The sequence below is a fragment of the Coniophora puteana genome (assembly GCF_000271625.1).
Source record: "Coniophora puteana RWD-64-598 SS2 unplaced genomic scaffold CONPUscaffold_6, whole genome shotgun sequence".
In the NCBI taxonomy this organism is placed as follows: Eukaryota; Fungi; Basidiomycota; class Agaricomycetes; order Boletales; family Coniophoraceae; genus Coniophora; species Coniophora puteana.
Genome location: NW_006913058.1, coordinates 1,221,181 through 1,244,607, shown reverse-complemented (window position 1 = coordinate 1,244,607; position 23,427 = coordinate 1,221,181). Strand labels below are relative to the sequence as shown.

At 45.6% G+C, this 23,427-nt stretch overlaps 4 protein-coding genes across 4 annotated transcripts in view; 2 read left to right on the top strand and 2 right to left on the bottom strand.

The window, feature by feature from the left end:
• The window catches only part of CONPUDRAFT_73048 (uncharacterized protein), a gene marked incomplete at both ends in the record, with an annotated part of 2,982 nt that extends 1,579 nt beyond the window's left edge, over positions 1 to 1,403 (top strand). Inside the window, 4 exons of the mRNA XM_007770119.1 lie at positions 65 to 398; positions 425 to 938; positions 986 to 1,067; positions 1,158 to 1,403. Coding sequence (XP_007768309.1) covers positions 65 to 398; positions 425 to 938; positions 986 to 1,067; positions 1,158 to 1,403 — 1,176 coding nt within the window. The remainder of the gene's footprint in view (positions 1 to 64; positions 399 to 424; positions 939 to 985; positions 1,068 to 1,157) is intronic.
• Positions 1,404 to 10,292: 8,889 nt separating this feature from the next.
• Positions 10,293 to 12,172, top strand: CONPUDRAFT_26680 (uncharacterized protein; the record flags this gene model as incomplete). Its single annotated transcript, XM_007769988.1, has 5 exons — positions 10,293 to 10,502; positions 10,570 to 10,790; positions 10,848 to 11,583; positions 11,637 to 11,807; positions 11,870 to 12,172. Coding segments are annotated over 5 exons (1,641 nt in total), but the record flags the coding sequence as incomplete, so codon positions are not given.
• Positions 12,173 to 14,201: 2,029 nt separating this feature from the next.
• CONPUDRAFT_153820 (uncharacterized protein) lies at positions 14,202 to 15,546 on the bottom strand (the record flags this gene model as incomplete). The annotated part of the gene is made up of 5 exons (XM_007770465.1): positions 14,202 to 14,562; positions 14,613 to 14,778; positions 14,831 to 14,867; positions 14,921 to 14,974; positions 15,289 to 15,546. The coding sequence occupies 5 exons, from the start codon at positions 15,544 to 15,546 to the stop codon at positions 14,202 to 14,204; spliced, it is 876 nt and encodes a 291-aa protein (XP_007768655.1).
• Positions 15,547 to 17,356: 1,810 nt separating this feature from the next.
• CONPUDRAFT_153819 (uncharacterized protein) lies at positions 17,357 to 17,770 on the bottom strand (the record flags this gene model as incomplete). Its single annotated transcript, XM_007770464.1, has 3 exons — positions 17,357 to 17,425; positions 17,505 to 17,674; positions 17,731 to 17,770. The coding sequence occupies 3 exons, from the start codon at positions 17,768 to 17,770 to the stop codon at positions 17,357 to 17,359; spliced, it is 279 nt and encodes a 92-aa protein (XP_007768654.1).
• Between the last annotated feature and the right edge of the window lie 5,657 nt (positions 17,771 to 23,427).

Sequence of the window (23,427 nt, the reverse complement as noted above, 5' to 3'; positions counted from 1 at the left end):
GGGGGGGGGGCCTGCCATTGCGGTACCCACATGGGCTTGACCCACTCCTGTTCCGACCCCAAAGCCTTCCATCACGATCAAACCTGACCCTGATGCACCTAGCGAGGTTGCCACAGGGCCAGAGAACAGCCTCCCCACGCCACCTTCAGTGCCTGCTCTCATCAGGGGCCACAACACGGTCTCCAGCCTCCAGTTCAACAACAATCCCAACCTAAAACTCCACCTGGATGACTACAGCCCCTGTAGCTACATGTGGACTGTCTCTGACTGGGGTCTCCATGTTGATGCACAAACTCTCGCCACCAAAATGCAAGGTGGCCATCTGAAGGGGATTCAGGGCCAGTCGGCGCAATTGAAGAGCATCAACATTTGCAACACGTACTTTGTCAATAACCTAAGTGAGCTGATCTCAGGCAGGCCAAAGCTGTGCACTCTAAGATGAAGGCCACGTGGTTTACCCTTCTCAAGCACCATCGCAGTGTGCTCCTACCCCAGACCTGGGGTCAGATGGACAGTGGTACTCTGACTTGGTTTATTGCAGCTAACTGTCGTGTCTCCCCAGTGCTCTGGTTGTGCAGTGACAATTGGAAGCTGCTGGAGCTGGGGAAGCACTATTACTCCAGGTGGCGGGACCAATATGCACCTTGGTTAAAGCCGGGGTCAGGCAACAATGACAAGTCTGTTTGCCTATCAAAGCAAGGCAACACAAAAAACACCACGGCCAGCTCTTTGAGGCGCACAAGGTCCAGTGATGCTGCTGAAAACATCCCTTGCACCTCAATTGGCTCTGTGCCTGGCCCTTCAAAATGCACAAGGACCAACTCAAGTGAGAGCGTGGCTACCTCGTCTTCCTCACTATCACACGACTCTTCAATGTTGGCAAGCAGCTTTGATGTCCTGGAAAGTGCAGATGACGCTCTAGCACTTTCCACTCCACTGTGAGTTATATTTTCCTTATGTTATTTTTGCTCATGTTTTCTTACAGGGCTGATGCGCTCGCCAAATACCCTTCGAGCAATGTGTTGCCGTTCACCGTGAAAGGGAAGGAGAAAGCCAAGGCAGGCAAGGTACGTGCAGGAGCGTCTTGCATGGCAACATGTTCCCCCGCCAGTGTTGCAAACATCAACAGCGGGACTCTGCCTGTGAATACAGAGCAGATCTCTCCCTCTCTCCCAGCTCCCCACCTCATTGCGACTCCAGCCAAGGCAGTGACCCCGACCCCAACACCCAGCAACACTCCTCAGCCAACTTTGGGGGAAGCACCTGCTCCTGCCTTTGCCCAGCCTCTAACCGAGCAGACAACATTGACTCCGATGGCCAGTGGCGCTCCTCAACTGGTCATCAAGACTGTTGGGGAATCTATCCCAATTGCACCAGAGGGTAATACACCAGCAAGTGGATGAGGTGGCAAGATGCTTGTCATTCCCAAGACCATATCTCCCAAGTAAGTGTTCCTTTGTGTTCTTAATGTCATTAATTCATCCCTTGTAGGTGGGAGCTTGCTTGTGCTTGGGTCAAAGATCCCAAGAATGCACTCAACACAGAAGTGCGTTTCAACAAAGCATGGAAGGTGGTATGCAACTCGGAGGACAGGACTGCTTTTGATGTATGTGATCCTGTCGCGTGAGTATGCCAGCATTAACAGAAATCAACACAGCACTGGCAAGGTGTCACTGACCAGACAAGGAAAGGTGTTTTTGCATGATTCTGCGGCACATACATCATGTGTTTATCTGTCTTTAGCGGTGTACTTACGATTCCTCTGTTTGACAGCTTGTTAGTGCATCTCATTTGACTATCACATCCACCTCTACGCCCACACTTGTAATCACATGCACTATTCAACATCCACCATGGTCACTTTTTATATATATATATATACAAGACTTGTGCTTTCATTGTGGTGCTTTGTTATTATTTGTATGTTGCTCTCATTCTTTGCTATCAGTTACCAAGTGTTTGATTGATTATATTCTTTTTTAAAGTATTCTAACCCATGTTAAAGTATCCTGTACTGTTGCTACGGTTGAATCCAATGATCCCTTTTTGACTGTTCTATACTTTAAGAACTTTTAAGTGTTTATTAAAGTGCCTCTTGGGGCACATCCTAGAGCAGGTTTAATGAACAGCACCCATTTTAAAGAATGTAAGGTTGTTTCAAATAATAAAAAGGTATCTTATTCAAAACTTTAATAAATAGATGTGACACAACTTTTCACTGGAGCTAACCTACAGGTATACTTGCACTCATGCAATGCATGATAACCATTGTGTAAATAAGACTGTTTAGCATAGACACAAGCAATAACAATAGTACCATACTTATGCCATGCCTTGCTCTCAGAACTGAGCCAATGCAACAGAGTATTAGTATAAGGTCTCATCTCAAGTGTTGGTTAGCGGTACTATTGGGCCAATGTCATTATATTCTGTACATACAAATTGTATCCTCACGTAAGGTGCTACCATTGTGTTACCATACCTGTTCCGTCCTTCAGTCCCAGGGGCGCCCGCGAGGGCCTTGGCTATGCACATAAAAGCAAGTAGAAACCTGCTGAGTACAGTGGAGCAAGGTGGAGAAGACAAGTCAATATCAAGCTGACTTGGAATACCATAAATTTTTGACCTTAAGTTCATGGTGAAATGATGGGTGCAGCATCCCATCTGGGCAGTGGAAGGTTATCATACTCACTTGATTGATTGGTTTGGATGTTTGAGGCTTAGTGCAATGGTAGTTCAGTAGAGAGGGCACTTATATTCCTAGTACACTGGTCCTAGGGATTATATACTAAGAAGAGTGACATTTCAAGACGCACAGCCATATTACTACTATTTCTTGCTACACATTTGACATATGGTGTTTTTTATTACCTCCTTTTCTACTAGTCTTGTTGCCACCTGTTTAGCTATGACACTTCTTGACATTTCTATCATTCTGCAGTTACTATGTCAGAAAAACACAAATGCTAATTATGAGTGCCCAGTGCTAAACCTTCTATTTATAAATAGCTAGTAGCCTTGTATGTAATGAAATAATCTATTCTGTCAAAAACACCTCTTGCTAACCCTAACTCAGACAAACAATGCATTATTTATTGCATTTGTTTTTGATATGGCCAGACTTTGGCCTTATCTATTATGTAAGCAGGCACATGTCCAAGCACCTGATGAGTCTGGACCATGACATCATATGATGCAAGGATCATGCAATATGGTGTGCTTGTATTACTAAGTACTTTGTATTCCTAATTAGGCAGGAGCCTTACCTTTAGACACATGGCCTGTGCACAGCTGCCCAGTAGTATATAAAGACTGCAATTGATGACCCAAAACTCCAAAAGAGTTCTTTTGGGATTTTCCCTTAGCTCTGTTCGTAAACCTAAGTCTCAAGTCCTCTCATTGAGGCATCTATTTCTGTCCAAGCCCCATCTAGGGTTAGGGTTAGTTTTTCCTTCTTATCATCATTCCTTGTTTGCATGTGTAGTGACTCCCCTGGTTAATGACCATTCACATATTCTAAGTAATAACAGAGTGCATAAGTCATCTAATAAGCATTATCTGGCATAAACACACATGTTGGTCTGTCAGTGGAGTCTGAGTTGACCTTTGGAGGTGAGTAGAGGCAAGCAGTGCCACACATCTTTGACTTAATTTGGTCATGCATTTGAACTCTGTTAATCTCAAGATTTCAAGTGATTTGTGTATGTCTCTTTTCTTTTCACCTACAACTATGTACCTTTTCCAGAGGAGGGTGTAGGTGTCCCATTCCTCAAACTTGTAACTTTGCCATGACTAGGGTCTATGTGGCTCAGGCTGCATTTTAATGCTTGTGGCTGGCTCTACTGAACATATGTTCTGGATAGGGCATTTTTCCACAAGTTGACCACAGGCAACAAGGCAAGACAAACCCTGCAGCTTAGCTAGCCCACAGGCAGATCCACGCACACCTAGGACCCATAAAATGTATCTGTAGAACACAAAAGAACACATGCACACATACACACTACACACACATGCACACATGCACCATGATGTACTATACACATATGGCACTATATGAATACATGTCCATCCAGATATTCCTATGTACAGTATGAATACTTGTAGTATAATTATTCCAAATCTTCTTAGTGCAACACAAGGGGTAAGTATGATTCACAATGCCATAACAAACACTTAATTATTACAGTGGTACCTAAAACTTGTAAAGTTTGAAGCACTCAAACATGCCTAGATCTATGTATGTATTGAAGAAAAACTTTTCTGTACTGTCTAAGGCAGCTTCACACACCCACAGAACATTCACATATTTGACAAACCGTGGAATCAAGTGGCACAACCTTAGCAATGTGGATGTGGGAACCACTCCTGCACTGGGACCTCTTGATGTGAAGCTGGCTCCAATGCAAACATAGATGTCCAAGGGTTAATGGTACTGAACTCATAGTACCAGTGGACATACAATAGGTGGCCTTGTATACCATACTTGGATGACATCATGAAAATTGTGTGCACACACCCTATACAAAGGCCTATAAATATGCAGTTAACACCCACTCAAGTTTAGTAATACACAAAAATACAGTGAACAGTCATATCTGATAATAAATGCAGGTTGCAGCAAAATGCTTCTGTATCCCTAATGAACAAACTTGTATCAAAGTGGGATGGTGTGACGAGTTTTTGCAAACTACAAGGTTGAATGTCAGCATGTGTGTGAAGTTTATGGAGCTGCTTGATAGCTGTAAAACAAGGTGCTGGAGGTGCTAAAACCAAAATGTAGTTATAGACATTGATGATTGAGGTTGCAGATATCAACTGCAAATATTGTGAATGAGATAAACAAAGTGACAAGTAGATGTTAAGGACATCAACCAGCAGAGGATGTCATTGAGTGTGAGCAATGTCAAAGAGTTGTAAGCAAGGATGATGACATTGGCATGAAATATAGAAGCTGTGTCCTTGACACAAGTCAACAAAGGTGAAGTGTCACAACTGCCTGGAAAACAATTGTACTGCCACAATGCAAGAGCTTCAAACTTTTTATGGCCATTTAGGCTAGCCTTGTTTTCAATGTGCTTGCTAGGCTTAATGTCACCATTGTCTGTGTCAGCAAGAGCAGCTGAAAGAGGGGGAGGGGGGCATGAAATTTGGATTATTCTCACTCTAGAAAGTAAGATACAACAACCAAATAATAATAAAAGGCCTTCTGGCAACAAAGCTACATCATCATTTGGTAGATATAGTTCTGCTTGTTACTAGCACAATAAGCTTGCTTTGCGAAGTCTACGTGCAGGTGCTCCAGGCTTGCAATGTTGAACCCATCTCCACTGCCAAATAGCTGTATAGCTTTGACATAATAGAGCATGGCATGGAGCTTTGGAATGTTGAAGTTGCTGTGAACCTGGAGCTCTGAGATGAAATGGACTTGCTAACATGAAAATCATGCAGGGATTTTAACATGGCTCCAAGAGTATCTGTTGTATGTGACTGGTAATGTACGTACAAGATGAATTTGAGCAGTATATTTGCTGCTGTCATTGCCTTTGCACTGATGAGACCAGAAAGTGCATCAGGAAATATTCTCTCCATTTCCTGGTGCTTTGTTTCTGTGTACTGCAAGACTGTAAACACCCTTTTCTTGAAATGATGGAGATCTCCACATGGTGTCATGTCTGATAGTGTGAGTCAAGTGCTGTTTTGCCAAGGAAACCCAGGAACCAGGGAATGAGATGGTCCTTGAACATGCCTTTATGCAATCAGTGCAAGATATCTGGTGATCTGTAGTTTTTCAACCTTAAACTTGTGGTGGCATGAGAATTCGGACTTTAAACACAGTTTCCTTAACTGTTTGTCCCCCCTTGTAAGTTTAGAGGGCCAACCCAAAGGTGGACAGGGTTCATGTTGACATTGAGGGATTACACCAACAGCCTCAATACTAATTAAAGAAATGACCATGAAGTGGCATTTCAAGTGCTTTTGCCTATGTCCCTGGTGCTAGCATTCTCAGAGACATCCCTGGCTCTGGCACAAAGGGAATTAATCTCAAGCTGGTTGTTGGCACACACATTTGAGCCACCACATATATTACTTGGGCCTTGCTCCCACTGCATGCTCTGTGCCCAATGGCACCATGCCGGTTAGAGCATTCAATGTATTTGATTTCAGCATGTCTCTGTTGATATTGCTTACTCACCCCATATTCCTGTCCTCTCTGTGTCAACAAGATTTCAATTGTATTGATCAAGATGCTATCTTCCAAGTTCAATATGTTTTACACACCTCTGCAGGTGTTTTAATAGAGGAAACATGTTGCATAATCAGCCAAAGGGTCTAACAAACACATCATTAGGCTTTGGCTTATCAGAATACTCTGTATCATTTTTTTTTTTGGATTTTTTATCAATTTAATCAGGGTTTTTTTTTGCCTATTTTACAGTATGTCCCACCTGTTAAGTTTGTGGCTTCAGCCTTGGAGTGGACTGTCCCCCCACATTAGGTTTGCTTTGTGGGGAGGGAGGGACAGGGGACTGAACCTAAGGTCAAAAAGTACAGTAATACTTGTGAAGATCTTGGTATAAAGCAGTTTTTTTTTTTTTTTTTCAAAAATGGATTAATAACAGAGTAGAAGCTGTGTTCATTTTTTATTCCTGAAGAGACATAAACCCATTCCAGAGCTTCTGGACCTTAGAGAGAAAGGCTTTTGGAGAGTGTGCATATAATTGCTAAGAGGAGTCATCATGGCTGACAAAACACTTTGGACATTGGTTCTCCTTACAGCAGGCCATCAAGCACTGCTCAGGGCAATCAGTGATGTACATGGCAAGGATGGTGAAGAGTCAACAAATGAACCCATCTGGACATGTGAGAGGTACTTCATCCTTTCCCATGGTGATCAAAGGTTTGAATGCAATATTCATGCAGTGGCGGAACAAGTAATAGGAATTAATATCCCCTATTTTTGTGACCAGGGTATATTCTAGGAGTACTGTTGCCCTGCTTGATGTCTGGCAGCAAATGTCTTTGGTGACATTTCTGAGCATCAAGTATACTGGCCAAGCCAATTATTATCAGAAAACTGTGATAGAGCTGTTTTATTGAACATAAGAATGATGGGTGCAATAATAGCACTTTTGGAAAGATGTCCCTGTAAGATATGTGCAAGATTGAACATGTTTGCATACAAAGATGAGCCAGCTTACTTGTGTTTTCTGCCACCAATCACCTGTCCACATTTTATCAAACTGACACACCCTCCTCTCTTTATTATTTTAGGCAGGCTCAGGCTCAAATGTTATCACCTTCTCTAGTGTCAAGTTTGCCAAAAAGGTCTTGATGCATTCAATTGGGTCCCTGTACCACAACTCAAGGTCCTTGGTGATGTTGTTCCCCTCTTCATCTGCCTCCTTACTATTGACCTCAGTTTGCTTTAGTTTCCTGTCTGCATTACAAGGCAGCTGGTTTATCTGCATGAGTAGCAGGTAAGCACTCCTATACAATGTTCTTGGACATTCCCATGCCTCAAAAACAGTGGTGCATCAAGTAATGACACATTAGGGTGTCTGTTATGTGACATGCCTACAAATACTAGATCCAAACATCTCCAGTACCTCTGGACACCTACACTCACCTCCAGACACCTCCACTCAGCTTTGTGTCAACTCTGGTATCTCCAAAACCTCCAGAACCTCTGAGATATCTACATCATTAACCCTCAACCTCACTATACATTCTGAGTATGTTCCTTTTAACAATATCCTCACCTTTACTTTGTGTATCATTCCTGTCACAAGCGTGCCTAGCAGGGTAATTTTGCGAACCCAACCCAACAGGGCTAAGGGCTTTGTTACGTGATCTCTTTTAAGAAGGATCACCTTTAACAGTACCAGTGCCAATAAATCCCAACTGGAGGACGAGAACAGAACTAGAGGGGACGTACTATGGAGATCTATGCTGCGCTCCAAAGCTTTGGAGGTGTGGGAGAATAACTCCGCAGGGTCGGAGTTGACCAAAGAGGTCTGGAGGACCTGGAGGAGAAGCTGGAAGAGGAGAAAAGTAAGTATGAAAGAATGGAAGTATTATAGGGACTGTAAGTAATGTAACTACGGAATACTAATATGTAAGGGAAGATACTCAAAGCTACATAGTGAGCTACAAGATCTCGGAGACTATGGGAATATACATCAAAGGGGGTGTGGATAAGCTAAAATAAGCTAGAACAAAGATAAGCAAAAAGCTAAGTATAATAGAAGAAAAGTATGACAAGATAGGAAGAAGTGCGAAGCAACAGAGACTGTGGGAAAGTAGGTTGTAGGGAGCATAGCAAGGTGGAAGGGGGATGTAGAAGTCCAGAGGTGAATGGAGATGACCGGAAGGTCAGCAGGAACAATCTGAAGATCCAGGGAAAGTGTCAAGGTGACAAGGCACTCAGGCGCAAGTCCCAAGTACAAGTCCTAGTGCGTGCTAAACACATTGAAGTGGAGTGGAAGCCATGGAAGGCATCCGGAGGAGGATGGGAGGATGCAGAAGAGGACTGGAAGTGGCTGGAGGTGGAATGGAATGTCCCGGAGATGACATGGAGTTGGCATGGAGTTTAGGACTAAGAAGTTCGGAGCATAGATGACATATAGAAGTGCAAAGAGAATAGAGATGAGGATTAGGAAGGCATAATTGAGCCAGGGGATCAGACTAGACAGGATTAGATGGAATAGGTGTAGTTGTAGTTGATATTCAGACAGGAGAACTATGGTAAGTACAGGAATGCTTATATACTACTAGTAAAGTATGAAGTCATCAAGGAAGGGTAAAGGACAAGTACTGTAGGTACGAAGTAGGTCAGAGGGTGTCCGGAGTATGATGAAGGTGGCTGAAGGAATGACATCACTAACAACAGGGATACCATGAGGTAGTAATGGAGGTATAGGACAAGGAGATATGATATGAAAACATGAGGATGAAGGGAGGCCTAAGGAGTGATGTCAGAGACATGCAACATACATGCTCTAGTGGACAAGGGTGAAGAGTTGCATGGAAATGGCCTGGAGATAGGTATGGTGGGAGCAGTCACTTCATGACAAGGTCCCACGGTGAAATCTTGCTCGCTCAATAACACATTAAGACTTGACTATAAATAAGTAATACATCGTATTTAGCAAGGACTGAGCAGTGCGAGAAGAACTGTCGGTGCAAAAGATTGGTTACCGAAGTTTTACAAAAAAAAAAGTGTTCTCCCATCGATTTGGCCGTTTAGACCACGTGAACGGGCGCTTACAGTCACGTGAATGGGCACTGCACCGTCATGGTCAACCAGATGACGACGGGGCGACACTAATTAGTGCTGCAGCATTTCACGCATCCTAAAACCTCCTGAAAAGACAATGGGACGACGCACTCAGAAGTCGGCTCTTATCAGACGAAATGCAAATGGAAAGTTCTCAACTAGAACTAAGTCAGTGGAGGGCACACGAGAAGTGGTCGAGCAACCAGGACCGGGTGATTATGGCGGGATAGATGGAGATGATGAACAGGTGTCTGGCTCAGGTGACGATTCCTCCAACAACTCTGATGATGAATGGCAGTCCATCCCACTCCCACCTGTCCGCCTGAGGCGCAGAACTGCCCAGCTCTCATCTGAGGCTCAGGCATCAGCTCGTGCTGCAGCAGTCCGGGGTGCCGAACATCATCTAGACGGTCCACTGGCCAACCAGACAGGCAAGAAGCGAGGTCCTTATGGGGTTGGTGGTGATTCAGAGAGGACAGCTCGACGAAAGCGTCAGAAGATATTGGGAAAGGCAGCAGCTAGTGGTATAGACCCAAACTCTGCAAAAATCCAGCGACAACTCGAAGCAACTGTAGAGCGAAAACCAGATCAACATAAGCAGCTCACCCTCATGCAAGTCTTTCAGCCTCGACCAGCTATTCCAATTCCTCTCTTGCAGGTTGAATTGGAGCCTGAGGACGTCTCTCAAGGCTCGGACTTTGCCCCAGGTTACAAGGCTACAGGAGGAAGTGAGCCTGTCGGGTTGGGTGTTGAGGATAGCAATGGAAGTGAGGGGGAAGAGGGTAAAGAAGACGAGGCAGATGAATGGGAGGACATTGCATCAGAGGTTGAGGCAGCAGATGAAGCGGCAGCATGGGTCAATGATTCAGGAGACGACACACCCCAAGGCTTTGATGAACTGAAAGCGCTAGCACAGTCGGGTCTCACCCAGGCAAGGCGCATGAAGTCTTACCGTGATGAACTCCTCTTTGCATCTCTTGTGGAGTTCTACCGTTTTGCTCAGAGGCGTGGACGTCTGCGAGCTGCTGCACAAGTGTCACGGAATGTTGGGCGAGGGCCAGCTTATTCCCGTGTTTTGTGCTCCCAAGCCCGTTATTTTGAAGCAAATGGCATGCTTTGCCCAAGCCAGCAGGGTCGGCGTAAGCGGGAGACAGGTCTCGTTCATGATGAGGCTTTCATGCTTGGTTTACGTCGGTGGATGAAGACACTAAAAGCAGGCGAGGTATGTCTGATTCCCACTGGTCTCACGGCCCATAACCCAAAATTAGCTAACATTAATTGCGCACCAGATCACCCCGTTAATCCTCCAGCGCCGTGTTAACGAGCATGTTTTGCCATCTCTAAAATCGTCTAAAACCTGTGTCTCAGAGTCATGGGCCCGTGGTGTCCTCATCCAGCTTGGATATCGCTCGAAAAGTCACAAAAAGGGTGTTTATTTTGACGGACATGAACGAAAGGATGTCCGTCAGCACCGGCAGCAGTTCTTAAACGAATTTAACGATGTTAAACAGTTAGTGACTCTCATTTTGGCTCCGTCACAACAGTTCACTTACTCAATTACCCATAGACTCAGAACAACTTATGACGGTGTTAACATGGAGCCGATTTCACCTGCTTTACAGGGCGATGAGTGTGAACATGCCTGGCTATATCAAGATGAGGCACCATTCCATGATAACGACTTCCAAAATGTGTCAAAGTGGCTAGGCCCAGGAGAGCAGGAGTTGAAGAAGAAAACACGAGGCCGCTTGATGATGGTGTCGGGGTATATTTGCGAGAAAGTCGGCAACCTTGCGCTTACTGAGGACTTGATTGCCGAGAACAAGAAGCTTCCTCTGTCGGAACAACTTGTGGTGACAGATTCTCGTGTTGTTATCTACCCAACCAACAAGGAGAGCGGAGATGGGTTCTGGAATTCTCGTCAGATGGAGAATCAACTACGAAATGCATTGAAGATTGCACATGTCCTCTTTCCAAATTGCGTGCGACACTGGGTCTTCGACAACTCATCTTGCCATAACTGTATGCCAGAGGGGGCACTCGTAGTTACAGGGATGAACGTTGGCCCAGGAGGCAAGCAACCCATAATGAATGACACTGTCATTCCCATAAGCAACAAGTCTGGACGCGGTGGTCTCCCGCAAAGCTTTCAGTTTCCACTCAATCTACCCGATGATCATCCACACAAGAAGTTTGAAGGTCAACCAAAAGGAATGAGGGTAATTCTCGAGGAGCATGGATATGTGCTTGCAAGACCTGGCACAAAGAAGGGTGGCATCCCGGGCGACTGCCAAGCATGCAAGGTTTGCATATGCCGCCTTAACCCGTTGATCTGGCACTTATTATTTTGACATAGTCCCATAGGGCTCGGGTCAAAGCGAAGGAAACTAACCGTGATGAGCTTGATTCTGCCTCCTCAGAGATTGAAGATGGTGAAGCCCAGGATATTCGACCAGTTGACTGCTGCATGCGACGGCTATTATCCATGGAAGAGGATTTTTGTGCACAGAAGTCATCGTTGGAATTGGTGGGCCTATTAATCTATACTTTTGTGATATTTCTAACCACTCTGGGACTGCGAACACTTAGATCATTGCCGAAAGTGGTGGCAACGACATCTGTCACTTCTTGCCCAAGTTCCATCCGGAAATCAACCCAAAAGAGTATTATTGGGGATGGTGCAAGCGATACTTCCGCGAACGCTCGAATGGCAACTTCGCCCACGCCAAAAAGCTCCTTCTTGAAGCTTTGAATTCCTGCCCTCTCATAACCATTCGTAGATTCTTCCGCCGGGTTGAGCGCTACATGGACGTCTATTCTCTTGGAGCCACCGGCATGGCTGCAGAATATGCAGTGAAGAAATACAAATCTCACCGAGGGGTTTCTCAGCGGGATCTGGATACAGCCGAGGAGGAGCGAGAAGCAAAAGTAAATGCTCTTCGTAAGCGATGTGCATGAACATGCCTTAGTATAGATCATGTTTCTTGACCGCAAATTTGGCCGTTAAGCGCCCAAAATCTCAGAATTTCTTGTACATCGAAATTTGCCTCAAAATACTATACTATGAGTTCGTATCCTCAACGGCACGGCGAGAAATGGGATATTACGGGTTGACATGAAGTGACTGCTCCCACCATACAGTGTAGCTCCGACATTCCGGAGGTGTAGGGAGATAACCTCAGAGGTGCACAGAGGACAGGAGCGTAACCTAGCGTCATGGAGAGGACAATGGAATCCTATAGTGATGATACTCTGATGCTCTGAAACATGGGAAAGTATCTTTGGAGCTCCGTAGGAGTATGGAGTGCATTATAAGAACACTGTAGGATGCGAGAGGAGGATCAGAGGTGTCTGGAGATCACTGGAAAACTCAGGAGGCTACAGAACAAGGATGAGAGAACAGTAGTGTTGTGGGAGTGTAGCCTGAGTGTACCAGGATAGGGGTAGGAGCTTGGGAGAGTGCATGGTATGTGACAATTCTTTTTGACATTCCTATGTTATTCCTGCACTGTTTCCTTATGTTTCTGATATCATAGTCAACACCTCTTACATTATACTCTTCACCCTACTTCTGTACCTCATAGCTGAGCTACATTCCCCTTTGCTCAACTACTATGATTTTATTCTTAGGCTGTAGTATATAAACCCTTCAGTATAGGCTAGTGTACTTCAGTCTGAATATCAACATTGATTCTTGTATACTTCAGTCCCCATTCCAGACTCCTCCATATCCTCCCATAATCTTTGTACTCCTCCGAGTCAATTCTGTGTCAACTCTGAGCCTACAGCTTATCTTTGAGGTTACTCCAGTATTCCAGTACTTCAGCTCTGCAGCCTCAGAGCACTCCGGTTAAGTTCCTGTGCTCCCATTTTGTTATATCACTTGTTATTTTATACCTACATACACCTCCATTCCCATCCAGTCCTGTTTTGTTCCCCTCCATTACCTCTGGTCGCCCACACTCCATCCCCATTCCACTCTGCTCCACTACTATAGTTCTGTATACACTACAGTTATAATCTTGAAGGCGGTCCCTCTTATAGGAGACCATATAGATATCTACTAGTACTTTGGACTAGGGTACATGGGTGCACACTTGTGACATCAACCCTTGCTTTTGTTGTCTTTACCTCATGTTTACTTTCTTTGGCCCAGAACGCATGTAGTACATACCTGTAGTTACAGTTTAACATAGGCAGAGCCCTGAGATAACAATAAATGGGATTTTAAAAAATAAAAATAAAATAAACTCTTGCTTGCTTGGATGTAGACCCTTCACCCCCAGTGAAAATTTGATCTTGACTGGTTGTTACGAAATCTAAAATCCACGTTACAATTTAGAATGCCCTTTATTGCATAGCAATACTAGTTTAGATCTTACACCGAGTAGTTTAGATGAAATAAAGCACATTCATTGCAATTAAAATCTAAACACATCACAAACTATCTAAAGCAATTGAAACCAGTTGATATCTGTCAGAAATGCAGGCACAATGTATAGCAGTTGAGACCGGTAACAAGAGATTGCAAAAATTTTGAAACCCTAGCTGAAATTGATAACGAGCAGTTTAGAATCACCAAGACCAAGTAGAACTAAGAAGTCACCAAGAGAAGAGTAGCACATAGCAAGACATAGCAGGGGAGATCAGAAGACTAGAAGCCTATGCCAGCCATGCACGTTTGTTACCCTCAGAGACCACTGCTGTTGCACTGCCTTGTTTTTTCTTCAAGTTCACGAACGTGATATCCCAATCCTACGGAGTACGCAAGTCACGTTGGTACACACTGCTATAGAGCTGATAACATACCTTTCACTGCTCTGCAGCAAGCGATTTCCACGCACTGTCAAACTCACTATTTGTCACATCCAGGTACTTCTTCCAAATATGCCACTGGCATAGTGTCCTGATGGTAAGAAAGCTAATGAGAAAACATAGGGAAAGACAGAAAAGACACTTTCCTGCCGCTCTTGCAAACTGGTTCTCTGCATGGTTTTGCTGTGCGGCCGCGTTTCTTCACAATGGTTTCCAGGTTATTGGGCCGGGCAAGCTTCGGCAGGACAAGGTTCCCAAGCTTGTCATTGCTAGTTTTGGCAGGTGGGATTGTGTTGATGTCTGCGGTGCGCTCAGCCTCTGGTCCAGGAGCATGTTCGGAAGTGGTAGCCGAAGAGGAGCAGTCAAGTGTGTTGGTGTTCAAATCCACATCCATGGTGTCTTGCCTCTCATTCAGATCGATGCTGGTATTGTCGCTGTCCTCATCTTCCTCAGCTGGACCATCATCCCTGCAGACAAGGTAAGCATAGATGGACAGTATAGGGATGTAGTGACTCACATGGCTAGACCGATCTCTACTCGAGGTTGAGCTATGCAAGACTCTGTGGGAGTAGAAGGCTGCCATATGATGGGGGGACCAGAGGGAGCCGTTTCAGCTCCTAGTGCGGGCTGGTGCATGTTGGTTGGGGCTGTGGTGGTATCCATGGGAGTGTAGGAGATGTTGACTTGTCAACTCATTGTAGCATAGATATCGACTTACCTGTACTTGCTCCTCACCCCGTCCATTTGCCTGCCCATTGTCAGACAAAGAGGTCTATCGAGAGTAAGTCAGCATATCAACTAGTATAGTGTAGTAGATATACTTACCTGTGTTTGCTCCTCACTTGCATCATCCCCTTCCCCATTGTCAGATGCAGAGTTCTGTTGAGAGTAAGTCAGCAAATAAAAAAGCAACAGAGGTGTAGTACCTTTTTCCCACGAATCCCTAGGACATGATACCGGTACCACTGTGGATAATTGTTGTGTGCGAGCCAGTCAATCTTCCAATCATCAGGCGCAATCCGGAACACTGGACAGACCATGCATGCATGTCTACTTTGAGTGAGGCCCACTTTAGTGAAAGTCCGTTAAGTGCACGTAGTGTATGAAAAGCAGCAATCATCTGCGTGCAAACAGACTTAGCGTCATCACTCAAAATGGCTTTACTGTCCTTGTCAGTAAGGTAGCCACAACACATTGGACTTTGTGTCCGAGCCCGTGGTGCTGGTGGCCAGAGTAGTGTTGGATGGAGATGTGGGAATGGTGTTGTCGCACTGGAGTTGCCCCTCCTCAGTCTCGCCTTGGAGTTCGGATGCAGAGGGAACGATGTGTCTTTTCTTGAGGGACTTGCGGTGCTTGAGCCATGCAGAAGACGTCCAAGACATCTGATGCCATAGGTGAGAGAACTGTTCCCAAGGGAGGTACAGCAGCCCATCGAAGTCCAGCCCGGACATGTTGTTCCATCCTGTCTTCGTAAGTTCCTGGATAGTCGGAGCCGGTGCTGGATTCACTTTGAGAACCTCAATAACCTTGCTGAAACCACACATATAGTCAATTATAGATGCTTCGCACGGACAGGAGGAGAAGCACGTATGTCAGTGTGTCCATGCGCTCCAGTAATTGCTTGTTTTGGTCCCGCAGTACCTCTAGCTCGGATGAAGGTGTTGGACCTGCACAGGTCTGAGTCTAATTGGGGCATGGTGTCAATGCAGTGTGCATCAATGACAAATTTGGAAAACATGAGGCAATGGGATCTCTTACCGGATTGGTATTATCTAACTCGGGATCAAGGTCCATGAACACCATAGAGTTTGTGGCGAGTTGATTTTGATGAGTCAATGAGTGCAAGACACAGGTTATCTTGCACTTGTTTCACTCTCTTATTGCGACAACATCCACAAAAAAAATAAGGTTCACACATAATTAAAACTCCATGTGCTAATATGCAGAGCCACCCGCCTTCTCAGTGATGTAGACACCAACAACATCCCGATGTGTGCACTTGAAAATATGGCCAACAATGACAGGGACAAGAACCACAGCTCTCCTGAAACTGCGTTAGTCGCCCCCACCACAGGGCTAGACCCTCAGGTGAATATACATGGCTCCCCCCCTAATTCACCTCCAGTTGGCAACATCAGCACTACTTCCGGTGGTAACTTTGACACAGCTGATGAGTCATTTCCAGACTTAGGGGTATTTGATAAAGAGGAGCAAGGTTATGAGAAGAAAGTGACTGTCCTCATGGTGCATATTTAATATGTGTTGCATGTCATATGGGTCTAACTTTGTTAGGAGCCTGATGTAAAGGCATCTGATGCCAACAACAACCTTTTGCCGATGAACCAGGTGACCCTTTCCCGGGTAAAAGATGTTATCCAATCCCCCGCCCTCGCAAGCCTATCTACTGCCTCACTTGGCAGGTATGTCTCACCTGCAACAATACATACTCTCCAGGGGTTGAGCAACTATTGAAACCTAATTGCAATGGTTACGAATGAATCCAATTGACTGCAAGCTTCTTGAGACTTTGATTACAATGAATTGCAATGTCTCATGTCCATTGGGATTACACTGTAACTACATTACAAGTGAATGGTCATTGCAACCAATAAATAGACTTTGCAACATGTGTGCCCTGTTGCTGTTGAGTTGAGCATGCCAAACGCCAAGCCCTTGGCCGACAATGTGTTCATGGGCCTATTTGTCAGATCCCAGGGCTGAGCTGAGGTGGACTTGGTACACCTCAGCCCGCCCCATGTGTTTGCCCACTCTCGCTCTCATTCCTGCCCCACCCTCCCCTCCACGACAATTACCAAGCGATGCACTTGATGTGTGACCGACGTTGATGCCACGGCCATCCCATGCACCCTCACGCATGCCACCATGAGAGGACAGCAACTAGCGCTTGCAAGGGCTGTGCCACTAGAGGCACGGCGGCGTAGGCCACTGTCCTTTCCTTGCTCGACAAGCGCTGCGCCAAGTGTGCCTTGGACGCATAGCACCGCAGCCTGCTTGTGCACACAGAGTAAACAAGGTTTTTTTTCATTTTTTTTTTCAGCTAATAACCTCTTTACATACAATGAGCCGCACTGTAGATAAGGAGACACGCAACAGGCAGTGCAATGCAACCTCCCAGACCCTCAAGCATGCTGCAGCAGTGTGAATCCCACCGCTGCTGCAGGGCTGCGTACATTTCTAACTCAGTAGCTGCACCCACATGCCTGTACGAGCAGTGCAAATAACCTTGCAGCAGTGTGGGCTTCATGGTGCTGATAGTGGTTTTCCCATGCCCCAGCCATGGAACTTGTAGCTCTGCAAGGTGACTTTGTGCTGTGGAGTCAGCACAGGCAATCTCAGCAGGAAAATTGCTGATGATTGCTGGGGTGTGGTGAATTAGCCACAAATGTACGTTGTTGTACACGGGGAAGAGGCTCATGGCAAGACACCCGTGTATGAGCAGCTGAAGCATGCATGCCATCTCCTGCATGCGCAGCTCGTCACATGGTGAGTGCACACCAGGCACGCCATCGGCGCCTTGCATTGTCATCCCGCCATTGTCCCCATCCTCATCCTCGTCGGCTGTCCCCGTGAGTGCATGTCATATGAGCACCATATGTTCACTAGTGTGCTCTCACCGGGCACGTGCACATGGAAGCCCATCCACTGGGTGACCATTTGTGTACTCCTTGTACGAGCACAAAGATCACTCCTTGCGAGTATCTTCAGCACTGCCTGCACCAGGTGTTGTGCACAGGGGCTTTTCTCCTTTCCAACGCATCCAATCACGTCTGAAACTCTGGGTGGCTTCTGCATTGAGGACTGGGACTAACACCAGTCCGAGTCCCGACTGAGCTCCTAAGGCAGAACACCCTTGTAGAGGAGGAGGAGTATAAATAATGGAGATAGAATGCGAGGATTTAATATCAACTCATCCTTGTGTTCTGTTTCATAAATACTCAATTACATATAATGACTTTTGCCATGCATATAAGCTGTTTGTAAACTAATGTGCATCCTCCTCCTCAGTGTGATTCTCCTCTGGAATGTCAGTGGAAATTGAAACTAAAAGACCAGGCTTCTCCATTGCATAATACAACTCCTTGTTACTGAGCATTTGTACCTGTGGGGGACCATTGCAACAACAGATCAGATGTGGTGCACTTCAACAGCCTTGAGAGTGCTGTCACCATGGTATGCACATGCGTGAAGTGTGTTGCATGATTGTTCCTGCAGTGTAGGTTCTGGGGGATCATATATTGACATCATGGCATATGTGCGGATTATGTCAGCAACCTTGATTTGAAAAAAAGTACAAGACCTCCACATAGGTGATTTTTGTGCTGCCAGGGAGGTGTACCTACGGAACATCAGCTGCGTAGCAGTGATAAGCACCTGGAGAAAAACTTACTGTGTCATTGCAAGAACACTGTGGTTGGCATTTCATCGCTGTCTCTGGCCAATGCAAATGGGCAATTTGCCCATTTGGGAGCTGTAGGCGAGCCCATTGCTGGAGAGAGGGGTTCTGCCAGATGTGAAATCCATGGGGTTGCAATGCTTCTGCAACAGCCTTTGTCTCGTTGTTGGGGATGCGGGACCAGTGCTCCTCCCTCCGGGGCAAGAGAACATAATTGTTGTCAAGGGGAAGGGACACACAAGGAGGTGGGACATTGTCTTGATGGTTTTTGAATATTGTCAGGTAATGATACAATGCCTTCAAAATGTTTTCCTGGCTTCAAATGATTGCACGGTTAGCAAGATTTGCATATGGCTTTGAATGGTTCCAGATCTCCCACCCAAGGTCTTCAATTGTACATTCCATGGGCCACTGCGATGAGCAGATTGGTGGGCCCTTTCAAGTTGTTTCCATGGTCATGTGCATGATGGCATGTAGCCAGGGATGCACAAAGTGCAGTCGGGACTCCATGCGGTTGACATAGAGTTTCTCGAAGTTGTTAGCAAACACATTCAGACACCAGTGTGCCTCCTTGAGTTGATCCAGCCTAATTGAGGGCTGTTGCATGATACGGATACCCCTAACAGGGAGGTAGAAATGCCTCCAAATTTGGTCTGGAAGGACATCTAAGGTATTGTTAGTAACAGGAAATTTGACAAAAATATAACAACTTGCCTTTGAGAATAGCTGGACCCATGCTGTAGAGGTAGACGTGGGCTTCTCATACCTTGTACCTGCTGTGAAGATGTTCAGCAATATTACAGCGGAGACAGTCATGAGACCGAGGGATGCGCTTGGCAGCATCAGCAACTGTTTGTCTGTGGGCTAACCAGATGGCTGGCGGAAGTGAGACCCAATCCCAGCTGTCCCTTGAGTTGTGCTCATTGCAATGAAACTTCCCTCGCCATAAGGAATAAGAAGGTCAATCACATTGATTGATGCTACATGCATAATGTCTGAGCCAAAGCATAGTGGCATTGGGAGAATATGCTTGAGTCCAGCAAAAATAGTGGGTCGACTAATGTCAGTCTCAAGGCAGAGCTCCTCATACGCAGCTTGAGTTTTGCACGCAATCAGCCAATTGAGATTGACCTTATATGAGTCGCTTCTGACGGATGGGAGCTTTTCAGCAGGGACATTGTCAAAGCTACATCCATGAACAGCGTATGGATCTGCAGGACATTGCGTGGCTAGATAGTAGTGTGACACTCCTTGTGGTCTGCAGCCCGTGTAACCACAGTAGAGCCAACATTACTTGCCGCCGTGGTGCCCAACAAGCCCAGTGATAAGAGCCATACCAGGCCCATCAGTGGTTACTACAAGGAGAAACAGATGGATGGTCTGTAACCATTTTTGATAGTCATCATAGACAACTAGACCATCACATTGGAGAGCAGAGAGATGATGCAGCCCAGGAAACAGAAAGGAATCAAGATCTTGTGGTTTTTTGGGTCCTGGGATGATGGTGCCAGGTAAAGACATTTTTTTTCTTGTACCATTTCTTTGGATCATGGTCAAAAAGTACCCATATGTAGATCCAACAATCCATATGTTTGAACTGATATAATTGCGCACTATCTATAGAGAACATCAGAACTGTGTTGCCATCCTCAATAAGGCCATCCTGGATGGCATCAAGGTAATGTTTTGCCTTAGTAATGTCATCATAGGGTTCTTTCATCTGACCATTGCTGTGTTGGAGCCTGTCAATAAGCTCCCATGCACGCATGTGATGACTGCCAAAATGCTGGGCAATGTCTGGGTGCGCCCGCTGGGCCTGGATCTGAAAAGCAAGGGGTAGAGTAAGGACTTTCTTTGTTGGTGTGGACACGTTGGTGTTGTAGCATGGTTGAAGACACTTGGGTTAAGTTCACCTGTCCATACTGTCCAAAAACCTTTAAGGCAAAGACATTTTTTGACCAACATATAGTGCATATCCCTGCTTGTCTCAAACAAAGAGCAAAAAAAAATAAAGCAAGTATCAGCAAACTGCATGCAAACAGGCAAATTTTATCTTATCAGATACTGTACCCTCTCCAAATCCTACAGCACCAGAAGAGCTTTCATTGCCATCACACTCCAGCTATAATGTGCTTCTTGATAAAATCCTTTCCCTCAGCAAGTTGGACCTGGTGTTGGGGGATAACAATACTGCCACTCAGGCTGAGACTAGCAGTGCAGGCAGCAACACTTGGAGTGGACTACACAGTGCTTCAGGTGCTCACAAGTTTGAAAATACCAGCCACTACATGTCTGTAGAAAAAGGCGAGGATGAAGATGTTATACAACAATAGTTCATCAAGTCCTATCCTGGGCAAGTAGTGTCAGCACTTGGAGTAAGGAAGACCATGTTTGAAAAGATATGCAACAAGCAGCTAGAGCTGGGTTTGGACCCTTGGGCATTTTTGCAGACAACACTGAATGAAAGTTGGTCAGTTAGCTGTTCAAACATGTTGGAAAGACAGTTATTGGCAACTTTCTGAAACTACCAATTGTGAGCTTATTCCTTGACACTGTCACAAGTGTGCACCCGTGTACCCTAGTCCAAAGTACTAGTAGATATCTATATGGAAGAGGTGTTGACTATGATATCAGAAACATAAGGAAACAGTGCAGGAATAAGGTAATCTATTGTGAAGTGTATCATATAACTAACAATCTGCGATAAAGTTATTCTGCATCCTGTTGTATATGTATTCAAGTGAGCTATCACTCTTCCAGCTGGTATAACCATCTCACAAGTCCTTGAATACAAGTCCCTTGCATCCAGCTGGTTCTGGTTATCCAAGCTGTTGCTATTGTTCGTCATAACCCTAATGACACTGTAATGTCATGCTATACACCACCACAGATACTGGTGTTACAGACATCTGTTTATCACACCTTCTGGAGTTGACCTTAGCCATCCCTACTGTGAGACATAGACCTTCCAGTTGGTCTCTGGCTGGTATGTGAGATGAATAGGCTTGAGCATGAGGGCTCTTTGTGTAAACTCCATATTATAGTGATATATATTCTATACTGAGGATCATGTCAGGTCAGTCTCAGTGCTTCTGGAAGCACCCCAGTACCTCATATGCATCTAATAGCCAAGGTTGACTGTGAAGCTTTGATCATCTCTATTACTATGTCATATATTGATAAGCCATAATCATTAGATGTATGGACTCAATACTGGCTGGCTGATCTCATATATCTGGCTCTGGTCAGCATGGGTATTATCTGGACCCAGTGTATGCCCAGCCCTAACATGCACTAACACACCAACATACACATGTAGCCTAGTTCAGCCTTGATTATATAGACTACATACTGAACTAAGGCTAGATAAGCTATCTAGAAAAAATCACCTCAGGTCCTATCACTGATCTGACACTGGCTACATAGGCCTGATCAGAGCCTCCTTCACTACTGTTTGGGCCATCCTGATATTGGCAGTATTTTGCAACCAGAGCCTCCCCCTCCTACTATTGGCCTGACCTGACATCCACTAAATACCCTATCTGGAGCCCTTGACCTGGAGTCTTAAGGCTGCCCTGACATACATTAGATACCCTTTCTGGAGCAATTCACCTGTGGTGCTGTGGCTCTCCTAACATGCACCATCATTATCTGGAGCCCCTCACCTGCCACCCACAGACTGCTCTGACATCCACTAAATGCCCTATTCAGAGCCCTTCAGCTGGAGTCCTAGGGACACCCTGACGTACACTGCATACCATTTCCAGAGGTGTCCACTTGTGGTGCCATGACCATCCTGACATAGGCTGGGCATCCCTATCCAGAGTCATTCATCTACTGCCCTAGAGCTGTCCTGACATATACTAGGCATCCCTATCTGGAGCCTCTTGCCTGTCACCCACAGGCTGCCCTGACATACACTAGATACCCTAGCCAGAGCAGCTTGCCCATGGAACTATAGCTGTCCTGACGTGGCCTTGGTGCCCTTGTCTGGAGCTCTTCACCTGCCACCCTTGGGCTGCCCTGGCATTTACTAGGTACTGGCTGGTGGCCACCACCTCCTGGGGCATGGCTGTCCTAACCTGTTAGTGGTGGGCATACCCATGCACCCACCAGGGCCAGCACTTACTAGGCTGGAGTGTCAGCCACTTTGACACAGACCTGTAGGAGGTTGCCCTCCTAGGCCACCCAGCTGTTGGGTGGGGTGGCTGGCAGAACCAGGTCAGATGACCACCAGTCACTGCTGCCCTGACATCCTTGGGTGTTTGACCCATCCACTGACCGGACATTTTCAGAGACCCAGACTGCATATCCTGGTCCACCAGATACAGGCGTAGTTCTTGTTACCATTGAACTTGCTTGGTTGGTCAAGAGTAGGTTTTTTTGTGTTGGCTTCAAACATGTTGAATTGCATGTTCATTAAGGTTCCTGTGTTGGAGTCTTCTGGAGGTAATTGGGTTGTTTACCCTTCAAGGATTTTAGTGCCTTGGGTTCCAGTTTGTAGTAGGTATTGTCTAACAGGTTGTGTATGTATCCATTAGCTTCAAGGGTTTCAGCATTGTAAGTCAGAGGTTCCAGTGAATTTGAATATATAGCAGAGACATAAAGTCTATCATCCTGTTTGTAGTATTACTTGGATGTAGGTGCGACATTATTTATAGTTGCCTAGTCAGTAATGGACATTTGTATAGCAATCATAGGAGGTTGTTTGTCTGTTTGGGAGTGGCAATGAGCACTAGGCTGCATGCTCAGGACAGTTGAGTGAGTATGATGTCTGGACTATTTGATAGAACCAGGTAACATGTTCCTTGTACTACTACCCAAGTTAGTATGATTAGTTGATCTTTGCAAACATCCATTTCCACTGCTTGTGGATTGCTGCTGTGTGCTGAAGTTTATGAACCTCTGGGGTTGGTAT